We start from the raw sequence: 23,692 nt of genomic DNA, 5'->3' as shown, positions 1-23,692 counted from the left end.
TTTAACTAGTAGCAACAATGGAACTACTGAAGCTTAGTACAGCAGCCTAATCTGAATGGTTCAGGACAAATAGAATAGGTCTTGTCCTCTAATCCTTTTCTCCTGCTATTCCTGTTCCTTTATCTTCTGCATGAGCAGGACCTACATGATGGCCTAGAAATAGCTCATAGTGCCAGCTTTGCAATATGCCATATAACCGATGCTGTATGTACAGGTTTTCTCAATGAAAGCTGCCTAGGCTCATTTTAAGGGAAAGTCAAGAGTAAAAAATACCTCCTTTGGCTGATTTAACTGGAAAAAAAGTTCTTGTTCTGTAGCAGTTATATATCAGATTAGGATAGCATTTACTGGTGTCATTGATAGTTTTGTTCATCATTATCTGCATCAAGATCATCCCAGTAAATACAAAAATGTTCAGAAAATATCAAAGACATATCAGGGCTGTGTATGGGTTACATGTTGTGCATCTGAAAATCCCATGAAAAAAGACAAGCCTTCTTGTTCATTATTACATTGCTAAATGGCTCTTTTAAACACATTTGAATTGGTCCTTTCAAGAAAAATTGTGTTTTTAACTGGCAATCACTTTTGTTTTAATGCAATTTAATGACAGAAGAGCGTATTTATGTCTCAATGAGACAACTCGCCATGGCTAACTTGATGCAACCAACTTACCACAGCCAATTCATCATAACCAACTGACTGTAGCCAGCTCATCACAGTCAACTTGCCAAGGGACATCTCACTGTGGCCAACTTGCCTTAGGATAACTCACCATGGGACAATTCAACATTTTTATTTAATTATTTAAAATAATTAAAATTTTATTTTAATTTTTTTCATTGACATTTCATTTTGTCCCTCCTTTTGCATCATTTCTTTAATGGTCCTGTTCCACCATTTATTCAATGTTAGATAACTTTTGTCCTGCAGCAAGTTGTCCGCTGGTGAGTTGGCTATGGTGAATTGTTCTGTGATGAGTTGACCATGGTGAGTTGGCTGTGGTGAATTGTCCTAGAATCAAACTGACCCTGGTCCTTGGTAGCTTCTGAGCATGATGGTTTTCTCGCAGATGTTTCATTATCAAACTAAGTAACATCATCAGTACTAGCACTGAAGATATTACCTAGTTTAGTAATAAAAGATCTGCAAGAAAACCAATAAGTTCAGACAGCAACAAGGACCTCAGAATCTAACCTACATTCAATGCCTATTCTAAAAATACAAGTGTTACTTTCCAGCATGGTGGCTAATAAGTAGGAGCCAAGATAAGGGGCTAGGTGGTAAAGGAAGTAGTCATCAAGAAGTCAGCTTTGACATATTCCCTTTTCCATCCTCCCATTTTTTCACTTTCAAGCACTTTCACTTCAGAAATCAAATCATTAGTTTTCTTATCTTTGTATTCAGTTTTTTATTCAGTTTTGGGGGCTCCATCTCCATCATTTTTTTCTAATATAAACTCTATCTTCTTTTCAATTCTCCCAGTTACTACCTCCAATAGGTTTTGAATTGCATCCCAAATCTTTTGCAAGATTAGTTTCCTCTTCTGAAAATTGATCCATGTTTCCAAATTGTAAATTACTATCACTAGACATGCCCAATTTTTGCAACCGTTCTTCATAAGTTTTAGCCTTCAGTCCCCTAATCATCTTGTTGTTCATGATTAAATCCTACTGACTTTAAAATAGCTAATCATAGCATCCTTAAAACAGGAAATTATGACGGTTCTTGTATGGATGGAGAGTACAAAGACAGACAGATGTTTAATTAACTCCTAACTGATTTCAAGAATCCTTTAATTAACAAATATACTTGAAATACATCTAGTAAATTTAGTAATTCACTTCCCATTTATGTACCACATGGCAATTGCTAAACTCTCAGTCATTCCCAAAAGGAACTTGCCATCTGTTTGTTTTGTACTTCAAAGCCATTTTAACTCTCAAAAGGTGCCATGCAGGGGAGTTCCATTAGTGTGTTGTCCCACATTGTTGCAAAATAGTCAGGAGACTGCTGTGACCACTCCAGGAAACTAAGCAGCACAGAAAGCGGCCAAAGAACCATTCCTTAATGAACCAAATGTGACAATCAAGAACCACCCTTGTGAATAATTAGACTTATGTTTGCATTTTAATAACACAATATTTTCTGAATCAGAAAGATTTTTCACATCAGGCAGTGTCAATGTCCACTGCCAGAAATGGCCATGGACTCCAAGTTTGTTCGTTACATTTCTCTCTTCCAGGTAAAATAGACATTGCCAATGGATTCATAGTGCATTGATGTACTTAGGAGGGTGCAGACTAACCATGTTAGCTAATGGTTACCAGTAGTTGCGTTTCTTGGTAAAATACATGGGAAAATCTCATATCAGGGAAAATCCACTTAGGGTTATGGTTAGGTCTCCACGAATTCAGACAGTAAAATAGGTATCACTTACAAATTCAGAGCCCATCGTTATGCTTAGGAGGGCCCTAAGTTTTCAAACTGGCCTTATCTACATTCCCCCTTAAAATACTTGGGAAAATTTCTTTTTTTGAGGGGGGGGTGAAATCCACTTAGGGTATTAGATCTTCATGAATTTGTATAAAAAATGAACATCAGCATCATATTTGTAGCACATTCTTATGCTTGGGAAGGCACTGACTTATCTATGTTTGCTTGTAAAATACATGTGGAAATGCCTGTCTTCCTAAAGAATGTCTCTTATTCATGATCCACAAAATATTGATGTTATTCCAATAGTAAAGCAGGCTCTGCAACATCACTGTGTAACTCATGGATAACCAAGCTGGTGTGACCTATATATGCATTCCATTCTGCTTAATCAATGGCTTCCTGCTAAAAATTAGAATGACTTCCTTACATCCCCACTTTGGGAGTATCAAGTTTGTTTGGTGGGTAAATTTAAAGCTGAATTTTCTCTTCAAGTTCAGAGCTCTTCCTCCTCATTCAGAGAAGGAAAAAGGATCAGCGATGTTTCTCTTAGATGCTCTTCAGTTACTGGGACGGGCAGTACATGGTTTTAATAAATGAATGATCAGTAAATACTCAAGAAGCTATAGAATTCAAAAGCATTATTTTGTTTTAATGTGTTATATGGATAGCTGTTCGTTTTTAAAAATGAGAAAAGAAATGTAAATATTGTCAAGAGTGAAACATTGGTGGCTACGTGCCTCTTCATTTCAACTTGTCACTAGAGTAAAGGAGGGAGGTGTTGATTATGAATTGGTTAGTTCAGTGATGGGTTCCTACCAGTTTGGACTGGTTTGGCTGAACTGGTAGTGGTTTGACGGCCTGTGTCACTGGAACGGGCAGCAATCCAAGCCTGCCATGTCCCCGAACTGGTACTCCAGGCAATGTCATAGGCACCATCTTGTTTTTGAATTCTGCACATGTGCAGAACAATTTTAATTGCACTGCACATGTGCACACACTGCACATCAAGTGCACACATGAGGAAACCAGCAGTAGTGCCTGCTGGAACTCACCCCAGGGTTAGTTGGAAAAACAAAACTTCTCCAGTTCCATTGAAATTTGTGAGAGTCTGGAAACTCTTCAGGGACATAAATAGGTGTGAAGAAGGAGGCAGATGGTTCCCATAACACAGAGAACTTGTTTACATGGTCTATATAGAAGCCTGAGAGTTGGGCTCAGAAACTTCATTGTTTAATACTGTGAACTGCTGCCTGAGAAATTCAGAGTTAGTTTTACTTCATCATTACCATGCTATGTCCCCGAACCGGTTTTCTGGACGTTGCCATAGGCAGTGCCTTCTTGTTTTTGAGTTCTGTGCATGCACAGAACAATTTTAATTGCACTGCACATGCGCATGCAGTGCACATCAAGCATGTGAAGTGTGTGCGCACACACAGCACACACATGAGGAAACCAGCAGTAGTGCCTGCCGGAACCCACCCCTGGGTTAGTTGAAGAAACAAAACCTCTCCAGTTCTACTGAAATTTGTGAGAGTCTGGAAACTTTTCAAGGGGATAAATAGGTGTGAAGAAGTAGTCAAATGGTTCCCATAACACAGAGAACTTATTTACATGGTCTACATGGAAGCCTGGGGTTTGGGCTGGGAAACATCATTGTTTAATACTGTGAACTGCTGCCTGAGAAATTCAGAGTTAGTTTTACTTCATCATTACCATGCTCTGTATTCAATAAACAGTAAGCTTTTCAGAACAGAAATGATCCCGGACTTTTATTTGCATATTCAAGCTGGATGCTGACAAATATTTTTATACTGCAGTAAAGTATCTATGAGTTATCATATGTCCAATTGTAATTTTTATCTGCATTGCAGTTTAGAGACCAAAAACAACTTTATTAGTTTGAGAATATATCTAAAATACAATGTTTTTATTTAAATTATGACATTATTTTTAAATGTTGCCTTCATTCTTTTCTTTACACACAATAGCATTTCATTTAGATTCATTAACATCTGTGATTAGAAAAATAAAAGCATACTAACATTAAGTTATGGTTCAGATTCATGATTAAAATGCAAAACAATATTTACACATCAAACTATTTAAAAGTTAAGACATTTATTCTTCAGTACCAATGGCTGCATTTGAATGACTAGCTTGAGTCAAAATATCCTAAATCAGATGAAGAATATCTACTTCGGATGCATTCATGTGCTTCCATTAAAGATTCAAGTTTTTTAGTGCATGTAAGATTTTATTCTATACAGTTGTTCTGTAAGAAATGGCTTCATTTTTGTGGCTTATTATCTAGCCCCTTAGCAAGCTGCAAAAGATGATGTCATGTTGCAGTGTCAACATGAACACCACAGTAATTCTTATCAAGTATCATATCCTGCAGATACACACCCACGCTGCTATAACTATGCTTTTCCTTTTTGCTGATGGCCTTTTCCTTTTCACTACAAACAAAGATGGGAAGAAAAAAGAACAGTAGGAAAAGAGAGGGGGAGGAATGAGGCAAGTGCATGTATCGCATTTTGATTTGTGCTCAGCAGGAAGAACTAATAGCAATAACCTATTGGAATGAGGCTCTAACTTGTCTGCTCTTCAGAGGCTGACAAGGGCGCCAGTTGTCAACCATGCTGCATTGAGGTTCATTTTCCTTATTGAAGCAAAGGCAGCGGACTTTGTTGATCTGGAGGAAAGAAAAGATATTAGTATTCGTCTACTTCAAGCAGAATTCTTAGGGTTGTGACGTAAGATTTATTAGGAAAACAATTTTTCCTAATTTGTATATATTGTCACAAATAAAAAAGTAACAAATAGTCTTCCATCCTACCCTTCCTAGTCTGGTAGTGGCTTCAATTGTTCTGGGCGAGTGTACCAGCTGAAATGCAACATGTCATGAATGTTCTAGATCAGTGATGCCTAACCTTTTTGTAAAGGCGTGCCAATCACTTCTAGATTGTGGAAGTCTGGAGCATAAAATAATGGGTTGGGCCTCAGTGGTTCAATCTGATATAAGACAGATATGTGGGTTTAAATTATAGGAAAATGTACTTAAGAATATCCTAGATTCCTATGTTATTTACATAGGTAAAGAACAGGTCTTCCATAGTCATGTTGGATCTTTGTGTATTTTAATATTTCTGCCTGAGCCTGAATTATACAGACCAATAAATGATAAAGAGGAGAATTAATGCTTTATTTTTCATTTGGCAGAGCACAGATGTGTATGTAGATGTTATTTTGTACATTCATCCATATCAAAGCACGCACACATGAGCCATGGTTGATGCACACACAATGAAGTGAATTATGCTGGTCAACACAACTTTCATGCCATTTAACTTATTAGAGGGGGGATGTCAAACTTGTGGCCCACAGACTGGATGCGTCATGCGTTGGTTATGCCTAACCTTGTTTTAGTGAAGGGGGGGAAGTCATGATACGCAACATGACAACAACATGATGACGTGAGTTTGACTCCCCTGGAGTAGAGGTGTTGTGTCTTTGAACTGCTCCAACTGAATGAAAACAGCTTCTACTTGCAAACAGAATGCTTCATTATATGAAAGCATGCCTTTTAATAAAATTTCTAGTCAGAAAAGCCCCTCAGGTTTCCCCTCCACCAGAAAAGAGCATGTCTCTTTTCCAAAAATATCCAAAGGACTTGTAGAAACAGTAAGCAAGACCTGTTGCAGTTTCTGAGTCTACAAGGAAGAATCATGTAAACTGTTTTGCAGTAGTCTTCTCTTCATGATGAGGGGCATGTGTTACTGTCATAAGGGCGTTCTGCAGGAGTAAGTTCAGCAGGTTCTGGAGAACCGGTAGCAGAAATTTTGAGTAATTCAGAGAACAGGCAAATACCACCTCTGGCTGGTCCCAGGGGTCGGGAGGGAATGATGAATATGCAGTATCCTTCCCCTGGAGTGGGGATTTTGCAGTATCCTTCCCCTGCCACGCCCACCAAACCATGCCCACAGAACCAGTAGTAAAAAAAATTGAATTTCAAAAATTGAATTTCTGTGCCGAATAAGGTCCACAACTGAGTAGTAAGCAAAGCTGAGCAAAGGCTCTGATCACAATCTTCAGCTGTTGCTCAAACAACATTCCCACCTGCCCTTTAGGAGAATTAAGTACAGGTAGTTCTTGGCTTATAATAGTTCATTTAGTGATTGTTTAAAGTTACAACAGCACTGAAAAAAGTGACTTAAGGCTTTTTTCACAGTTACAACCTTTGTAGTATCCTTATGATCAGGTGGCAACTGGTTCATACTTATGACTAAATTTCTGTGTTCCATAGTCATGTGAGCACCTTTTGCAACCTTTTGACAAGCAAAGTCGATGGGGAAGTCAGATTCACTTAACAACTGGGTTACTACCTTATCAGCTACAGTGGTTGTCTTAACAACTGTAGCAAGAAAGGTCATAGAATGGGGCAAAATTCACTTAACAAATGTCTCACTTAACAACAGATTTTTTTCTGTTTTGTGATCATATGTTGATGACTACCTGTAAGCATGTATTAATTTTTTAAATCTCCCATCCCACTGATACAGTTACTGAGTAGCTTCCAATATAATAAAAGGTTACAAAATAATACAAAGCAGTTAAAATAAAGACTCTTAATTTGGGACTAGTTGGGGTTGTCTTTGGGCGACTCGGTGGAGCTGAGTGATTACTGGGTGGATGCCGTTCCTGACTCCTACATGGAGTTCACAGCTGTTATTTTTTTCTTCGTGCCCTGAGAGAAATATCTACCATTACCTAGGATTGAATTCTAAATCTTCAAGTGGTCAACGCCTGGAATGCTCTACCCAACTCCGTTGTTACAGCCTAAAAGCCTCACAGCTTCAATCTCAAACTGACTACGGTGGCTCTCACATCATTCCTAAGAGGTCCGTAAAAGGGGATGTGCCTAAGTATACCAGCGTGCCTACCGCCCCTGTCTTACTGTCCCCATTTATCTGTATTTACTTCCTTTGTTTATGTTTATGTTCATACCTATACTTGTTATCTTGTACATGTTTGACAAACAAATAAATAAAAATAAATAAATAAACATTTCAGCAAATAAAAATGATTAATATCCATGCCATCATGCAAAATCACACTGAGCCATACACCTGTAAGCACTTTTAACAAAAGTACACAAGATTGAAAGCCTACATACCCATACACTGTGTGTTTGTTTGTGTGTGTTTGTTTGTGTGTGTGTGTGTGTGTCCATGTGTCCATGTGTCCATTTCCATGTGGGGTAGGAGCAAAAGCAGCTTCATGTTGCTAAGTCTAGCACTGTGAAATTCGATCAGAAAAACCATTTGCCCATGCCCTCTACTTAGATATTAGAGGGGATATTAGTAACTCCTAGTGGCAAAAGGTAGGCAGTATAATGTTTAAAGCAAACGAATTTACCTGTTCTTTGCTCACAGATACAGGCTCCTTCAGAACAATCCAGGTGACACATTCAAGCAAAGGTGGTGTGGTCAGTGATCCTGGGTAAGTCCAATAGTCAAGAGAGGCAGGTAGGAGAACGGTGGGATCAAAGCTGGTAAAGTTAGCTTCTTTCTCCTAGAAGAGAGAAGTTTGATAAAACAATCCAGTATAGTGTTTCTCAACCTTGGCAACACAGATGTATAGATTTCAATTTAATTCCCAGAATTTCCCAGTCAGAAATTCTGGGAATTGAAGACCATGTTAAAATGTATGCTAAGATATTGTTTTGTAAATATGTTTAATGCAACTATAGCAGTGATGGGTTCTGTTAAGTATATCTCCTTTTGGAGGCTAGAGTTGAGTAGCAGAAGGTAGCAAGGAATGTGCTTCTGAATAGTCAATCACAGCCGCCGAAGTTTAAAACAAGAATAACTTTACTTGCGTTAACAAAAATAAAGTAGGATAAACATTCTCCAAAACAAGCGATAAGTAGTCTTGAATTATATACACAGTCTATGATACAACACGTTGGTTTACAGATGCTCAACTCACGATTCACCATATAGACAGGTAACTAACATACAGAGTAGTCACCATCCACTATACAGTATTCAACTCCAATAACAAGCACGGAGAACATACAGGAACAACCAGGAACAAACAATAGTAGTTCCTACTTCCTCTTATAGCTGATTAAAGCAACAGCATCCAATCACATCTCACTTGAGCATTTAAAGTGACAGATACATTATTTCAATCAATATATCAATCAATATCAATTGAATCAATCAATTCAATATATATTGCCAACCCAAGATTAAGATTACATCCCTAACAAGTTCCTACCGGTTCGGACCAGTTCAGCCGAACCAGTAGTGGTTTGATGGCCTGGGTCACTGGAACCGGCAGCGACACAGGCTTGTTTACCAAGTGAACAAAAGCTTTAAATATGTGTAGGTAGAAATGAAAAGTAAACATGTCTGCTATGATTAAATATAGCATTTAAAAACAAGATATAGTTTAGCAACCATTGCAATTTAAAATACAAATTAAAAGCAATTTTATTTCAACACCTCCCCCCCTTACAGTAACATTTTTTCAAAGAATAATAAAATTAACAGGTCCGATATTACTGGCTACCAAGAAAAATAAGCACTTACTTTGTGTTTAATGGAATCTAGTGTATCCACAACCTTCTGTAGTCCAAGACAGGGACTTCCAACCTGCGAAATAAAAGGATAAAGAGAAACTTGAGCTATGCCTTGTGCCCATGTGCATATGTTTATGTAATTTACCAAATGAAGAAGCCTTGTAAATTCAGCCCTCTGTCCTCCTTCCAAGATGTTAATATTAATTCCAATATAAAATCAATACTCAGCTCCTAAAACAATATTGACTCTGTTTACCATCTATTACCATTTTTCTGAAATACATTTGGAAAAGCAAATTTGCCAATTGCAATGGAATGTAACTCTACATACAGTAAGATGAAAATGTAGACATGAATATATATACAATGAAGTATAACAAAAATATGCATTACTACAAATCAAATATACATAATTTTTGTTGCTTATTATTTTATACAGAAGAGCCATTTAAACTCAACTCTTCTGATATATTTAAAAGGAAAAATTAAAAAATCTATTATATGCATCAAATTTATACGACTGTTATATTAGGTACATGTGCATATGAATTTTGTACTTGTACCTCATATTTGAACACAATATGTTGCAAGAATATGTTAAATACGGTTAAAACTGGGTCTTCATGATTTTTAAGTAAGAAGCTTTACTGGTAAGTATCTGTTTTTCTGCAATGTGTTCCCTCACGTGTATCATAAAGGGTTATTTTCTCTGCAAACCATGTAGCTTAATTGGAATCTTGTTGCATATAAATTAAGTCAATTTCTGATCATTCTGTAGTGGACCAGAAAATGTGCCCACCTGACTTTTAAACTCTTAAGATTCATTTTTTTAAAAAAATAACTGACCTCTTCAGTTTTCAGTAGAAATTAATATAAAGAGAATAATGTTATCATTGAAACATCTGGAATGACTGTAGGCAGTTAATTCACTGCTGAGTAAAGCACAAAGTCACCTTGCTCAATAAATATTCTGAAAATCCAAAAATTACAGAAGGAAATAGAGAGATACTAACCTTCAAAAAAACTCCCACAACTGCCAGGCCATCCGGATGCTTCACAGCTTCTTCAAAAGTTCCATATTTTGTATTCCAATGCACTAAGTGGAGCTGGAATCAAGAAAAATATGGAAGACAGAAAACATCCATTAACAGTCTTTCCTTTAACCAGGACTCAATAAATTATATATTAATCTTTACCCTGAAAGAGTCTCTTGATTTCAGAGACATTAAAAGAAAGAACTGGCTTGTTAGTTCCTTTTCCCAATGCAATAAAATATTCAAATACAACTATATTTCTCACACTGTCTTCTCATGCCATTCAGATCATTACTAATATGTGAGCAGACTGCCAATCCTTTTATTCAGACATTTCTGTGAAAGCAAGAGCTATATTATATATAAATTTGAGAAGAATCAGGTAGATTGAAAAAAAATTGCAACAGCTATGTAAAACAGTGCAAAATGCAGTAGCAAAAATGATTTCTGAAAGCTTTTACTGGTTTTCTACCATGTCCATTGGCTGCTAATTTACTTCTGGACTCAACTCAAACTGATAGTTACTGCATTCAGTGTCATACATTAACTTTTCCCACTTGTTGGCCTTCTAGCTGTTGCTCTGCATTGAGATCTCAACCTAACTAGGAGTATCAGAATACCAGAGAGGAGAAGGCTGACCTAAAGAGTCTAAGCCAGGTTACTTCCTCTTAGAACTGGTAATGTATCCATTGCATTTATCATCAAAGTGATAGCCCTGTTTCATTTTTTGAGTAGTGACTGAGTAGGCCTGTAAAATAAGTACACCCTAGTCTGTAAGTATGAATATAGAACAACTATGTTAGCTAGATCAAATGTGGGCAACTTTATGAGGATCAGAAATAACAACTTGTTGCATCATCTAGAGATGATGCAACATGTCTAGAGAGAGTTACCAGTGACATTGGTGAAATAGTGATGATATCATAAGAAAAGGCACAAATTATTTGGAGAGTTGATTTTGAAAATGGTTCAAAACTTCCCAAATGGTGCATAAGTGTACTACCAAAATTTGGCAGGAAAATGACTAAATTTTGACAGTGCAACTTTTTGTTAACTTGAAAAATAAATGTATTCTTAATAAACACATTAAAAATAATGTTGCATTACTAATGATTGCTCATTTTGCCACCAAATTTTACCAGCAAAAATTTGGGCACATATTCATGAAGGCCACAAACAGCTTAGAATTTCGAGTTACTTTCTGAAAAGCCTTTTTTAATTTCACTTTATCCTCCTAAAAATTCACAATTTATGGGTTATTTTATTTTGGATTCCTTCAAACAAAGTTGGACTTGATAATCTAAATGTTCCTTTCAATTGTACAATTCTAAGACTCCAAAAACTGATAATATTTTTAGCTTTCAATACTCATTGCATTTTATTTTATTTTATTTTATTGACAGAATTATTTATTCCATTACTAATTTTGTCTTAGGATAAAAAGTAATATGGCCCGAATGAGATATAGTTTTGATAATGATACAGAACTTGAATCAGCATAAATTAGAGCCCCTTTTTAAGAACCCTTAGTTGTAATGAGATTCAATTATTTTCATTTCAATGCCTCTCGTGTTGTTGCTATAAAAAGAAAAGGATGGGTGGTTTTTATCCTATCCTGGTAGGTCAGTATTCAAGTATACTTTTAAAAAACCTAGGTTAACATAGACTTCAGGCAAATAATATTAGTAGATATAGAATATGTAAAAAAAATTCATGTGGTCCATGTTACTGGTTGGGTTGCTAAATAAATATTGAGTAGAAAAGAATTCCAGCTGCCATCATATATTAATTTGGCGCATCCCAACATCCATTTCTTATATATTTCAGTATATTTTTCAATAGTGAACACACACACAAATAAACACTTGGAAATTAATGAAGTCTTACCTCTGCATCATATTTCACCCCATCAACTGTGTGTTCAGAACCCTGCCCTTCACAGGATCCCCAATGAATATGGAACTGCTTCAATTTGTAAATTCCTTCAACTGGTCCACCTTTCAGCACTGAAATAAAAAAATAGCTGTTGTAAACTGGTTCCTGACTAAAAGGGAGCTGGTGCCTTGTAACAAAAAGTCTGAATTACTTTCTTACCTTGAATCAATTTTTTGGATATAGTTTCACTAATGTCTTTGGCAGGTTAAGCAATGTGATAAGAACAAAGAGTTGAGAATTATGAAGATACAATCATTTGCCCCAATGATGTTAAGATAGATCATTGATCAAATATGATCTTGCTGTGATAAATTGAATTTCTCCTGCATATCAGTTGAGGAAACATTTCAAAAGCTAATAAAAAATATTTTAAAAGATCATAATCTGCACAGGCAAAACACGTTCTGTGAACCTGAACTTTAATTTGAGCTAATTTCATAGGAACATCTGCATGCTAAGAAAGCAATTACATTTTTGACCATTTGACAAGACTAATTCTCAGCTGGCCCTGCATAACTACAAGATTTAGAGCATTTCAGTGCTTTGAAAAACAATTTCCCCTCAAATGGCTACTACTAATAGAATTTGATTTGCTACCTGGTGTTCTTCAATCATGGAGTAAGAAATGAAACAGGAATCTACAAAAATACAATCCAAAGTATTTCTGTAGAATACAGTTCACCTATAAGTTTCTCAAAAACTAGGGCAGATGGCCTGAATATATATGTGGGTTATGACAAAAAAAATATTATACAGGAGTAGACATTTTCCCAAAATATTTCATGTTTAAAAATTCAGTATTATGGCTGACCTGAGTTGAACTAGTAAGGATTATAAAGGATTAGGCAGTTTTGTCATTCACTTACCCACAGGCCATTATTGAGTTCAATCAGGGTGAATTCTAATCATTATTTAACAGTCTACCAACAGGGCAAATTGTCGTTTTGGGAGATGATTTTTTTTTTAAATGCTATCTCTCACAAGCACACTTTCTACATTTGGTAATATTTGGTTCTGAATTAGCACAAACAGAAACTTACAGGCTGGATGGTTATCTTAATTTTCTAGTTTAGAACCTCTAGAACCAGTCAGGCAAAACTGTTCCCATGTTTAAAAATGTACTTTTAGTCATTTCTTCTGATAAACAGCAACTGGTTATCTGAGAGAAGTCAGCAGGAGACTGATAGCAGCACAAGGTTTAACTTTAAGAGATAATTTGGGGGGGGAACCCTTCCCTAAATGGTATTTATAGATATTTCTTACTGGCTGTTTGTCAACAATTACCCTAAATGTACCTTTGAGAAGTTCTATTTAAAGACACAAAAATACCCATATCTCAAGTCCTCATATGACATAGGGGACCTAGGCTAATTTCATATAGAACTACCTCCTAGAATGGCATCACTTGCAGGTAGAAACAATTTACACAAATCTGTAAATAATTATTTGGCTGCTTGAGTATGAGTTAAAAAGTGAAACTGAACCAATTTTTTTTTATTCCCTGCATAAAAAAGGATATGTCATATAAATAAACTATTATGGTATTCACGCAACATACTTAAACTGTTTTCTGAATAGTTAGCCACTCATTGGGTGTCTTTAGTTATTATTAGTTATCGCCTCTTTCAATGCAGCCTGTCTCGCATATTGGTTACTACCGTTTGGAAGATAAAATGAGGGGATACTTCAGTGGTGGGATTCAGCCAGTTCGCACCACTTCGGGAGAACCGGTTGTTAACTTTCTGAGCAGTTAGGTGAACTGGTTGTTGGAAGAAATCATTAGGGCAGAGAACCGGTTGTTAAATTATTTGATTCCCACCGCTGGGATATCTCCATCAATGCTGCCTGATGAATGTAATAAAGTGATATAATTCCTATATAAGTAGATAAAACAGATCCCTGCTGGATCACATGCCTGGTCCATCTAGTCCAGCAGTCGGTTCTCACAGGAACCAACTAACTTTAGTCAATCAGCAGAGGTCCTTCAGAGGCAGCCACATTGCCATTAGGGCCAGTAGCCACAGAGTTTCATGACTTTTATATAAATTCTTAGAAATTAGATGAAAATCATGGAGCTCAATGGCTTACTAAGAATTTGGAGAGAAGATTATCAAACAGACTTATGCTGTATAGTGTGGGAAGCTAGACTTCTCCTATTTGATATATTTAATCATTCTCCCAAGCCTAAATATTCTTTCTCATGAGTAAGTTCTATTTATTTCAGTGGATGTAGTTTATAAAATATGGCAATATTTGGCAAACTAAAATATTGCATTATTTGATGTTTGAAAACAATTCCATGTGAAAAGGAAATTATTGCAACTACTATTACATTCAGGATAAAAATCAGAAAATTCAAACAATGAATTAGTGTTATTTCACCCAATAAAAACTGTGATGAAGAAATTGAAGAAAAATGTCTGAGGCAAGGATTGCCTTGTCCTTGGGTGAACAAGGATGACTCTTCTCCTTCTGGACAATTATGTTTTAATAGCCATAAAACTACCTATGTTACTTATGGCATGAGGAGAACTTCCCAAATCATGCTGGAGAAGAATCTTATAAAGGAGTAGGCTGTCCTTGGTTGATACTCACTGCTTATATCAGAAAGTTCTGCCTGGGTGAGGTTTAACTGTTATGTGTGGTTCTATAGGATATTTTGGGAGTAGTTTTATAAGGGAGTTGCATGAGTAATCCCTCCAAAACATCTGTTTTATCGAAGCTTACAACTGCCAAAGTAAAAGAGGTATCTTTAGTAATTATCTTTTTTTTTTTTGCATCCTTGTATGTTTCAGCTATGCACTCTATTATTAATAAAAATATATTTTAAAACAAGCTTCAAAAAGTATTAATTATGTAGAGAGTAATTTACCTAGAAAATTCAAGTTAAAATCTATTAGATAATTAAGTACTAATTAGACTGATTTCAATTTTATTTCCTTGAAAATAAAAGTAGAAGTAGGGGCTAACTATGTTGGCTGAGAATTCTGGAAATTTAAATCCAACATAAGCTGAATGGCACCAGGTTGGTTACTGTAAGTTGCTTGTACAATGCAAGGGTTATTTGTCTTGGCACTTTGGTCAAAACCAAGAATCAGAAAAAAAAAACCAGATGTCACCTTGCAGCTTCAAGGCAGAGCCAGTCCAGCTCTGGCTTCTGCACTTGCATAAAGTGGTATATTCATTAAAGGGTCAGAGAAGCAACTAAAGGAAAGAGGTTTATATACTTTTAATAAGATATTTATATGTTATTTTTAAAAATAAAGTCAGGACAGAAATAATAAAAAATACATATTAATATTATGTAGATAACATCCTTAAGCATTGTAATATAACATATTGCAAAGGACTCCTTAATTTCTGATGCTGTTTATTATCTAGGCTGGGAAAAGAGCAACGACTAGCAATTTACCACAGTTAAAGAGACTACAGCAAAGTTAGGGAGGGGGGAGAGAATTTGAAGAAGCCTTAAACATTATTACAAATGTTACCTCGCATACACATTTTGCAAAAACAGCAGACCAATCAAAATATTGGCAAAATTAACCCCAGGAAAACAGTGAATCTTATCAGCATTCTGTAAGGCAACTGTTTAAATAGTATCCTTCAGTAGTTTCTTGATTCCCACAACAGTTATAAACTTTGGTACTCAGGATAAAAAATGTAAACATTATCAACATATGTTGTAGTATAAATAATAGAATAGTCACAGAATGTTCTCTCGACTTTCAAAGTAATGCATTACAGTCTTAAATTTGTAATGCTGTTTCATCTTGGTGTTTCAAGAAGAAAATGGATTTTAAACTAGTCATTTTGAGAACGGAACAGGCTAATTCCAATATATGTGTGGTCTACATACAAGATATGGGAGACTGGAGAAATATTGATATATGGTACTTATTTCCTTCTCCTTCCCATATTTGTACTTTTAGAAAAAATTCTGCAGAAAAGAGAAAGTGGGCCATGAGACAGTGACATAAGTGAAAGCTTGAAAAGATGTTTAAAACTATTTTTGTCACATTGTTACTTTCTCCAGCTAACTGACCTTAGTCTCAGTTTGAAGGATAACAACAGAGGTATCTCTGTCCTCCTTAGAATACTGAATTTCTGAATTTTCAGCAGTTTTCTCCCTATCACTGGCCCTATTGCCTTTCTGCAGCCAAAGGGAGGAGGACCTAAGGACATGAAAAATAACTAGGAGGGAAGAAACAGTTATAAAATTATGCCACATGCACACTGGAGATTATCTGGCATATCTCCTAATGCAAAATATAATGATTCTTGCAGAAATATGAGCCTCAACTCTGTTTTTTTAAGAATTAGCCACAAGTCCATATGGATAGTAGAGACTTTCTTTCCCTCAGAATTGTGAACAAAAATCTCAAATTCCTGCCCATTCCTCAAGAATCATAGCTTATACCTACATTTCCACTGCAACCTTTTCTTTCCACTCTCTGTTTCTCTCTCCAAAACAACCAAAGTAAAAAGGTGTATCTTTCTCAATAATCACCAGTTTTACAACCAGAACAATATATGTAGATATATTGTATATTTTATACTGTGACTACTCATGCATGCAAACCCACTAGAGGCTGAGATAATAAAAAGGATGCCAAAAAAAATCCATTACATGAAGAAACATAAAATGGGCCTCCTTGCTATTTATGTTTCGCATGTAGTTTTCTTGTCATATTTCAGACACTGAATTTCATTAAAGGGTCTGGATGCAAGATAGTTGACTTCTTCTGTCTGCAGTAACCACAGACCGAGAAGGTAATTGTGGGTGAGAACCTAAAACCTATTCCAGTCATAAAAGAGATCCTGCACTGAGGTATGTATTTAGGGGCATTTTTCTTTCTATTACAGGGAATGCTAAGAGTAAAATGGATTGTACACACTTTGGCTCCATTGCACAACCTATTTTCTTCCAGAGTAGTCCATTTAAATATTAAAAGAAGCAAGCTTTGGACTCTAGCCGCTACACGGCTATTTTCAATGCTGTTTGGAAAGCTTACATATCCAAGCTGTTCCAGGTTCTTTCAAGAAGTCCCCTCAACGAGGCTGCCAACATGGGCAGAAAATACAGAACATTTGCTTAAGCAAATCAAACCAGGGAGTGCTGAAGCACAAAACAGCCCATTTGTTTCTAGCATCATCCTGTCTCAGACTAGAAGGCTCATTCATGGATACTGAAAGGGGAAGAAGATTGCATTGGCAAATCAGAGGGATTAAAAAGCAAACATTCCAACTCCTGTTCCTAAGATCAGCTGTGCACTGCCAGCAATTGCAAAATCGTCATAAAGAACAGAGAAGTTAAAAAATGCTAAAAAGTGGGAGTTAATTTAGAATTATTGTGAATAGAACATCCTCCAGCAAAGAATGACTAACTGAAACATATGGAAATGTGGGGGAAATGTCATGTTGTTTCTTCTTCTTTTTTTAAATCGAGGAATATTAAATGGAGAGAATTGGAACCTAATGGCAATTAGAATCACTTATCTTGGGATAATCATGACATATATGTCCCTGAATAATGGATGATCCTAGTTATAAAATGAGCTTCCACTTAATGTTTAATTCAAAAAGACATACTTACAGAAAATTTTCTATATCAACATTCATAAAACTCCCCCAAAACAATACACAAGTCTGTTGAGTTTTACTTTTAGTTCCACTGATCTGGAAACTATAAAATGAATATTTTATTTTTCCATTTTATGTCCCTCCCCTTTTTTTAATCCAAGCCCTCAGCTATACTTATTATCTATCTTATATAATTTTTTCCACAGAAAAAATACAGAAATGTTACAGTATAAAACATCCAAGTTTCATAAATGGTTATTGTTCACATAGATATTATCACACAACTTCTACATTGCTTGGAAAACAATATATACCCATAGAACTCAGGTTGAATATAAGAAAGTCAACATGTATGATGAAATACAGGTAGTCCTCAACTTACAGCCAAAATTTATGTTGACATAAGTTAAGCGAATTTTGCCCCATTTTACGATCTTTCTTGCAACAGTTGTTAAATGAATCATTGCAGTTGTTAAGTTAATAACTCCGTTTTTAACTGAATCTTGCTTCCCCATTGACTTTGCTTGTCAGAATGTCACATAAGATAATCACATGACCCCAGGACAGTGGTGGGTTGCCAATTTTTTTACTATTGGTTCAGGCACGCCCGTGACGCATGCACAGAAGCATCTGGGCAGGTGGGTGGAGCCTCCCGCCGCAACTACTACCAATTCACTTGATTTGGCCAAACCGGGAGCAACCCACCTCTGCCCCAGGACACTGCAACCGTCATAAATATGAACCAGTTGCCAAGGATCCAATTTTGATCATGTGACCATGGGAATGGTGCAATGGTTCTAAGTGTGAAAAATGTTTGTAAGTTCCTTTTTTCAGTGCCATTGTAACTCTGAACCATCATTAAATTAATTGTTGTAAGTCAAGGACTATCTGTATAGGCAGATGTAATTTATTTAGTTATTTTACACCTCACCTTTTTAAAAAATAAATAACCCAAGCTGGTGAACATATCTAATACCCCATCATCCTCCTATTTTCCTCATAACAACTTTATGAGAATTGGGCTAAGAGTGACTGGCCCAAAGTCAGCCAGCTGTTTTTCATATCTAAAGCAGGACAAGAATTGATGGCCGCCCTGTTTCTATCTTGGTACCTTAACCATTACACTAAATTGGCTCTGGATGCTTTGGATGTGAAGCTGAAAAGATGCTTTGGGGTATGCTGTAAGTCTCCACAGCTGTTTAATAGCAATAGCAGTTAGACTTATATACCGCTTCATAGGACATTCAGCCCTCTCTAAGCGGTTTACAGATTCAGCATATTGCCCCCACAGTCTGGGTCCTCATTTTACCCACCTCAGAAGGATGGAAGGCTGAGTTAACCTTGAGCCGGTGAGATTTGAACCGCCGAACTGCAGCTAACAGTCAGCTGAAGTGGCTGCAGTACTGCACTCTAACCACTGCGCCACCTCGGCTCATCATTAAATGCAATGCATCCTTTGCACAGTAATTGCATAATCCCAGGAAATTCCAGGCATGTTTGAGTCAAAGAGGCTGTAATACAGTGGTGGGTTTCAAAAATTTTTAGAATCTCTTCTGTAGGTATGGCCTGCTTTGTGGGAGTGGCTTGCTGGCCATGTGACTGAGTGGGAGTGGTTTGGCAGTCATGTGACTGGGTGGGCGTGACCAACTTGTAAAATGTGGTGAAACTCAATAACGCTCTTGCTTAGCAACCAAAATGTTGGCTCAGAAACTCATTTGAAGCACGCAAGCCTTAAAGCTGTCAAATTACAAGACCCTTGCACCACTAACCCTTTAGAAAAAAAACCCTAGGGGTGTTCAAACTTGACAGCTTTAAGACTTGTGGACTTCAACTCCCAGAATTCCTCCTCTCGCTCTTCATCTTGATGATGTGTGGACGGGCAGGGGGAGGGAGCTGAAATTGGTTCTAAATGGCACTGTAGATTTGTGGAACCTCTTCTATAGAAGAGGTTAGAACTGGCAGGAACCCACCCCTGCCGTAATAGCACATCCAAGCCCTCTCTAAAGCCTTTTCTTGTACATTGTCAGTGCCTCCTTAGCTCAAATGTATATTTTGCTGGGACCACACATTATCAATGTGAAGCTAAGAAAACGGACATCATCTTAAAGGAAGTACAATAGATACAAACTCAAAGTAAACTGATCCAAATTTGATTGCAGAAAATACGATTTCAACAACAGGCTGATCAATGCCTGGAATGTACTACCTGACTCTGTGGTTTCTTCCCCAAACCCCCAAAACTTTAACCTTAGACTGTCTATTGTTGACCTCATTCCATTCCTAAGAGGTCAGTAAGGGGCATGCATAAGCGCACCAGTATGCCTAATATCCCTGTCCTACTGTCCTCAATTATATGTACTCAATTTTACTGTCCATGTTTATTCTTATTCCTGTTATCTTGTACATGAATGATAAACTAAATAAAATAAATACATACATACATACATAACATACATACATACATACATACATACATACATACATACATACATACATAAATGTGACCATACTTATCCCAAAGAATTTTTTTTCATTTCAGACCCACTGCATGGCATATCCCTAGTATGTAAAATATATCTCTTGTTGGACTATAAAAATACAATATTTTGGATATGTTTGCAACACTGTACAAATGTATCTGGGAAAGAAGTCTACTATGGATTTATCTTTGGAACCAATACAGGATTGCAATGTTACACTGGTATTTGATTGCCAGATGGCAAGGACAATAGATTACAGGCGGAGCTAATAACTCCCAATGCCCCTTTCATCACTATTCACAGTGGCTAATGGAAATTATATAGTCCAACATATCCAGAAAATGTTAAATGGGAAAGGCATACTTGTCTCTCTAGACTGCTTCTCTAGTGGTAACTTTTTGAACTTCTTAATATTCCTGTACTTGAATCATCACTGAAGTGATCACTGAATAGCCCCCATTGCTGTTCTATTAGCACAAGATTCATTGGTTTTAAAAGACCTATTGCCATTGAGGGCGGGATCATCTATAAAAAAAATGACTTTTATCCTTTTTTTTCATATTTCATAAAATAAAATACAGAAAACAAAAATATCCCTCTGCCATACATCAATTAAGTTCTCTCTAGTCAGCCCTTCCCTTCCCCTTGGCTGCAGCTTCCATCTCTCCCACAAAGCTTTAAACGTAAGAAAAGTGATCAAATACTAACCACACTTGTCTCCAGAGTCATCAAAGACCACATTGAAGGAGTGCCCATTGTTGACTATCTTCCTTGCTGCAGATGCATCGTATGTAATGCTCAAGCTCTTCAGTGCAGGGTCGAACTTGGAAGATTTATGCTGGATATCAATGGGTGACTGTCGTTCTCCATTGGCAACAGGGAAGTTCTTATGCCAAACAGCAGGTCCTAAAACAGAGAGAGAAAAGTGCACGAATGAAGCCCCCGCATCACGAAATAACAGCACGAAAGGGAAACAAAGAAGGTGAAAGGCTTAATTCTTAAGACAGTTGAAAATTAGGATGACAGCAATAGCAATAGCACTTAGACTCATATACCACTTCACAGTGTTTTACAGCCCTTTCTAAGCGTTTTACAGAGTCAGCATATTGCCCCCAACAATCTGGGTCCTGGATAAAGATAAAAGATCAGAAAGAAAAAGATAAAAGACCAGGAAGATAAAGATAAAAGACCAGGAAGATAAAGATAAAAGATCAGGAAGAAAAAGATAAAAGATTAAAGCACCTTTTGTTACTAATATTTTATTAAAAGGCATGAGCTGCAGTTCACTTCATCAATCTAGCTGTAAGGAAATGACCTTGGAGAAGTCATGAAGCTGTTAAGAAAACAACAGGTGCATAAGAATGCATTAAGTGCAGGGAGGTGGGAAAATATTGGAAAAGACTCATTCAGGCTCCCCTGAATTCTCTGGGCTATAACAGAGACATTTGGGGTGGGTGTGGGGGGGAAACAAGTAAATTTTTACTATTACAGCCGATATCAGCAAAGTATAGTTCTAATCTTCTTCTGGAGCTAATTACCTGATTTGGTCTACCTTGCAGGGCTGATATTAGTCCTTCTATGCATCTGAGGAAGTGAGCTGAAGTTTGTGCCTTTTCATAAAATTTGTTAGCTGCAAAAGGTGCTACAGACTCCTGATTTTTTGCTACTATTGACTAACCTAAAAGGTTTTTTTAACGTTTTTGAAGGAATGAAGTTATTTTGGCCAGATAGAATTTGAAGCTCAAATGATAGAAAGATCACATAGAGAAGCAGATGGAAAATGAGGAAAAACCTAGTGGGGGTGGGGAAGAGATTGGGGGAGGGGTTAAATTTGAATCTATTCTTGCACAGATATAGCAAACGGGGGCACAGGGCCTGAGGGTTTCAGATTTCTCCACTAAGGTATTGTTGGGAATTAAAAGCTAAGGATGCTTAGCAGTGACAAACTGGAAGCCCACCTATCTTATTTAAATTGGTGCATCAAGTTCAAGGAGATTCTAGGAATTTAACATATAGCAACCAAAGTTCACAAGTCACCCCTTCTTTGCAAAGCAAAACACTGGATGGCACATTTACATTTTCCCTTCCATGATTTTGCTGTACAAATAAAAATAACAGCTTTCCATTTCCCAGTGTATTATAGAGGAAAAAACAGTTGTTTACCCAATTCTAGGCAAGCAAACTTGTTTCTCAATTTAGCGGGAACAAAATTCCCATCTCAAACAATCACTTTGCTTGGAAATGGCAAAGCAAATCTTGGAATGTTAAGTCCATATTCTAATGGAATTCCTGAAGATACAACAAAATCCTCTCCTGGGCATTTCAATTACCTAATAGAAACTGGAAGAAGTGAGGTTCCTTTGCTTACAAGTGTCACTGCAAGTGCAACACAGTGTATGTTCCTGAACTCTGCTTGGGAGGAGGATACAGGAGTAAAAGGCAGGTGGAAGTTCAGGTGAGAAGAATCTATAGCAGCCTTTCCCAACCTGTTGCCTTTCAGGTATCCCACAGCTCCCATCATCCCTAGTAGACACAGCCAGTGCTGTAGCTGGGTCCATCTGAAGGTCAAATGGCTGGAGAAGGTGGCCTACCAAGCTGCTCATCTATTGCACCTGATACCTTTGATGGGTTTGTAGGATTACTTTCTTCTACTCACAATTCTACTTGGAAATCTTATTAAGTTCCTATAGTCAGTCTCAGTCCAGCTCAAAGGCTAAAAAGATCAAGCACATCCACCTATCCCATCTCCCACCCCTCGCTCCACAATCCCCCCCCCTTTTTTTTACGTTGCAGCAATTAATATGAGCAGAAGACAGTTTAACTGGCGCGGGGCAAAAGCTCCGTTTCGTCTCGTGAAGGTCAGGCTTCCTTTGAGCTCTGACCGGGAGCGCGCAGCCTATCCGGAACAAACGCCAGCTCAGGTACTGCAAGAGGCAGCAGGGTTAGCGCTCTCCTTTGGCTTAGTCCCAAAAACACCAGCTCGTCCCACAGCCCGCAGCGCCTCGGAGATCGGGGGTGTGTGTGACCCACCCATCTGAGCTCGTGCCGGACCGAGGATGATGACCCTCACCTTCCGCAGAGGGACTCACCGTTCTCTTTGCCGTAGCCCCAGGACATGGTGGTGATGGGTCAGCTGTGTGCCGGGTACCGCTGTCGCCTTGCGCTCCGCCTGCTCTGGCTTGCCCGAGGGTGACAGACCCGGGGTTCTCTCAGGGGCTTTTATAGGTCCCGATCAACTCCATGACCCTCGCAGACCTCGCCGACGGGAGGGGGAGCGAAGGGGAGGAGAAGGGGGCGGCTCCCAGGCGAGCGCCACCGGCCGGGGCGGGGCGGCGGGGAGAGCCGGACGGGGCTGCGAGGCGGCGGCGGTACGTGTGAGGTTGCCTCTTCTTTGCTTCCCGTGGCTGGGCTCCTGTTGCGTCACTGTAGTGGGAACCGCTGCCGCTGCATCGCCTCACTTCAAGCCGGAGCCTGGCACAGCCAAGCGCTCCAGCCCGGCGCTGCCGCCTCGGGAGGGGCGCCGCGTAAAGGAGCTTCTTGGCTCAGGGCCGCCGAGAAGATGGAGAGCAGTTTCAGTTCTCTCTGCCGGGCGGGCGGGCGGGCGGGCGCGCAGAGTGCGGGGAAGGGGGAGG

The 23,692-nt window shown here is 37.9% G+C and overlaps 1 protein-coding gene across 1 annotated transcript; it reads right to left on the bottom strand.

Annotated features, from left to right (window-relative positions):
* Window positions 1-4,193: 4,193 nt before the first annotated feature.
* On the bottom strand, window positions 4,194-23,394 carry CA2 (carbonic anhydrase 2). Its single transcript, XM_032222723.1, has 7 exons — window positions 23,150-23,394; window positions 20,769-20,966; window positions 11,950-12,068; window positions 10,042-10,134; window positions 9,039-9,101; window positions 7,858-8,013; window positions 4,194-5,134 (listed from the first exon to the last, which is right to left on the bottom strand). Exons 1-7 carry the CDS (start codon window positions 23,175-23,177, stop codon window positions 5,015-5,017), a joined length of 777 nt encoding a protein of 258 aa, XP_032078614.1. The 5' UTR covers window positions 23,178-23,394; the 3' UTR covers window positions 4,194-5,014.
* Between the last annotated feature and the right edge of the window lie 298 nt (window positions 23,395-23,692).

Source organism: Thamnophis elegans, chromosome 8 (assembly GCF_009769535.1).
Source record: "Thamnophis elegans isolate rThaEle1 chromosome 8, rThaEle1.pri, whole genome shotgun sequence".
Taxonomy (NCBI): Eukaryota; Metazoa; Chordata; class Lepidosauria; order Squamata; family Colubridae; genus Thamnophis; species Thamnophis elegans.
This window is presented reverse-complemented; position numbering and strand designations above follow the sequence as displayed.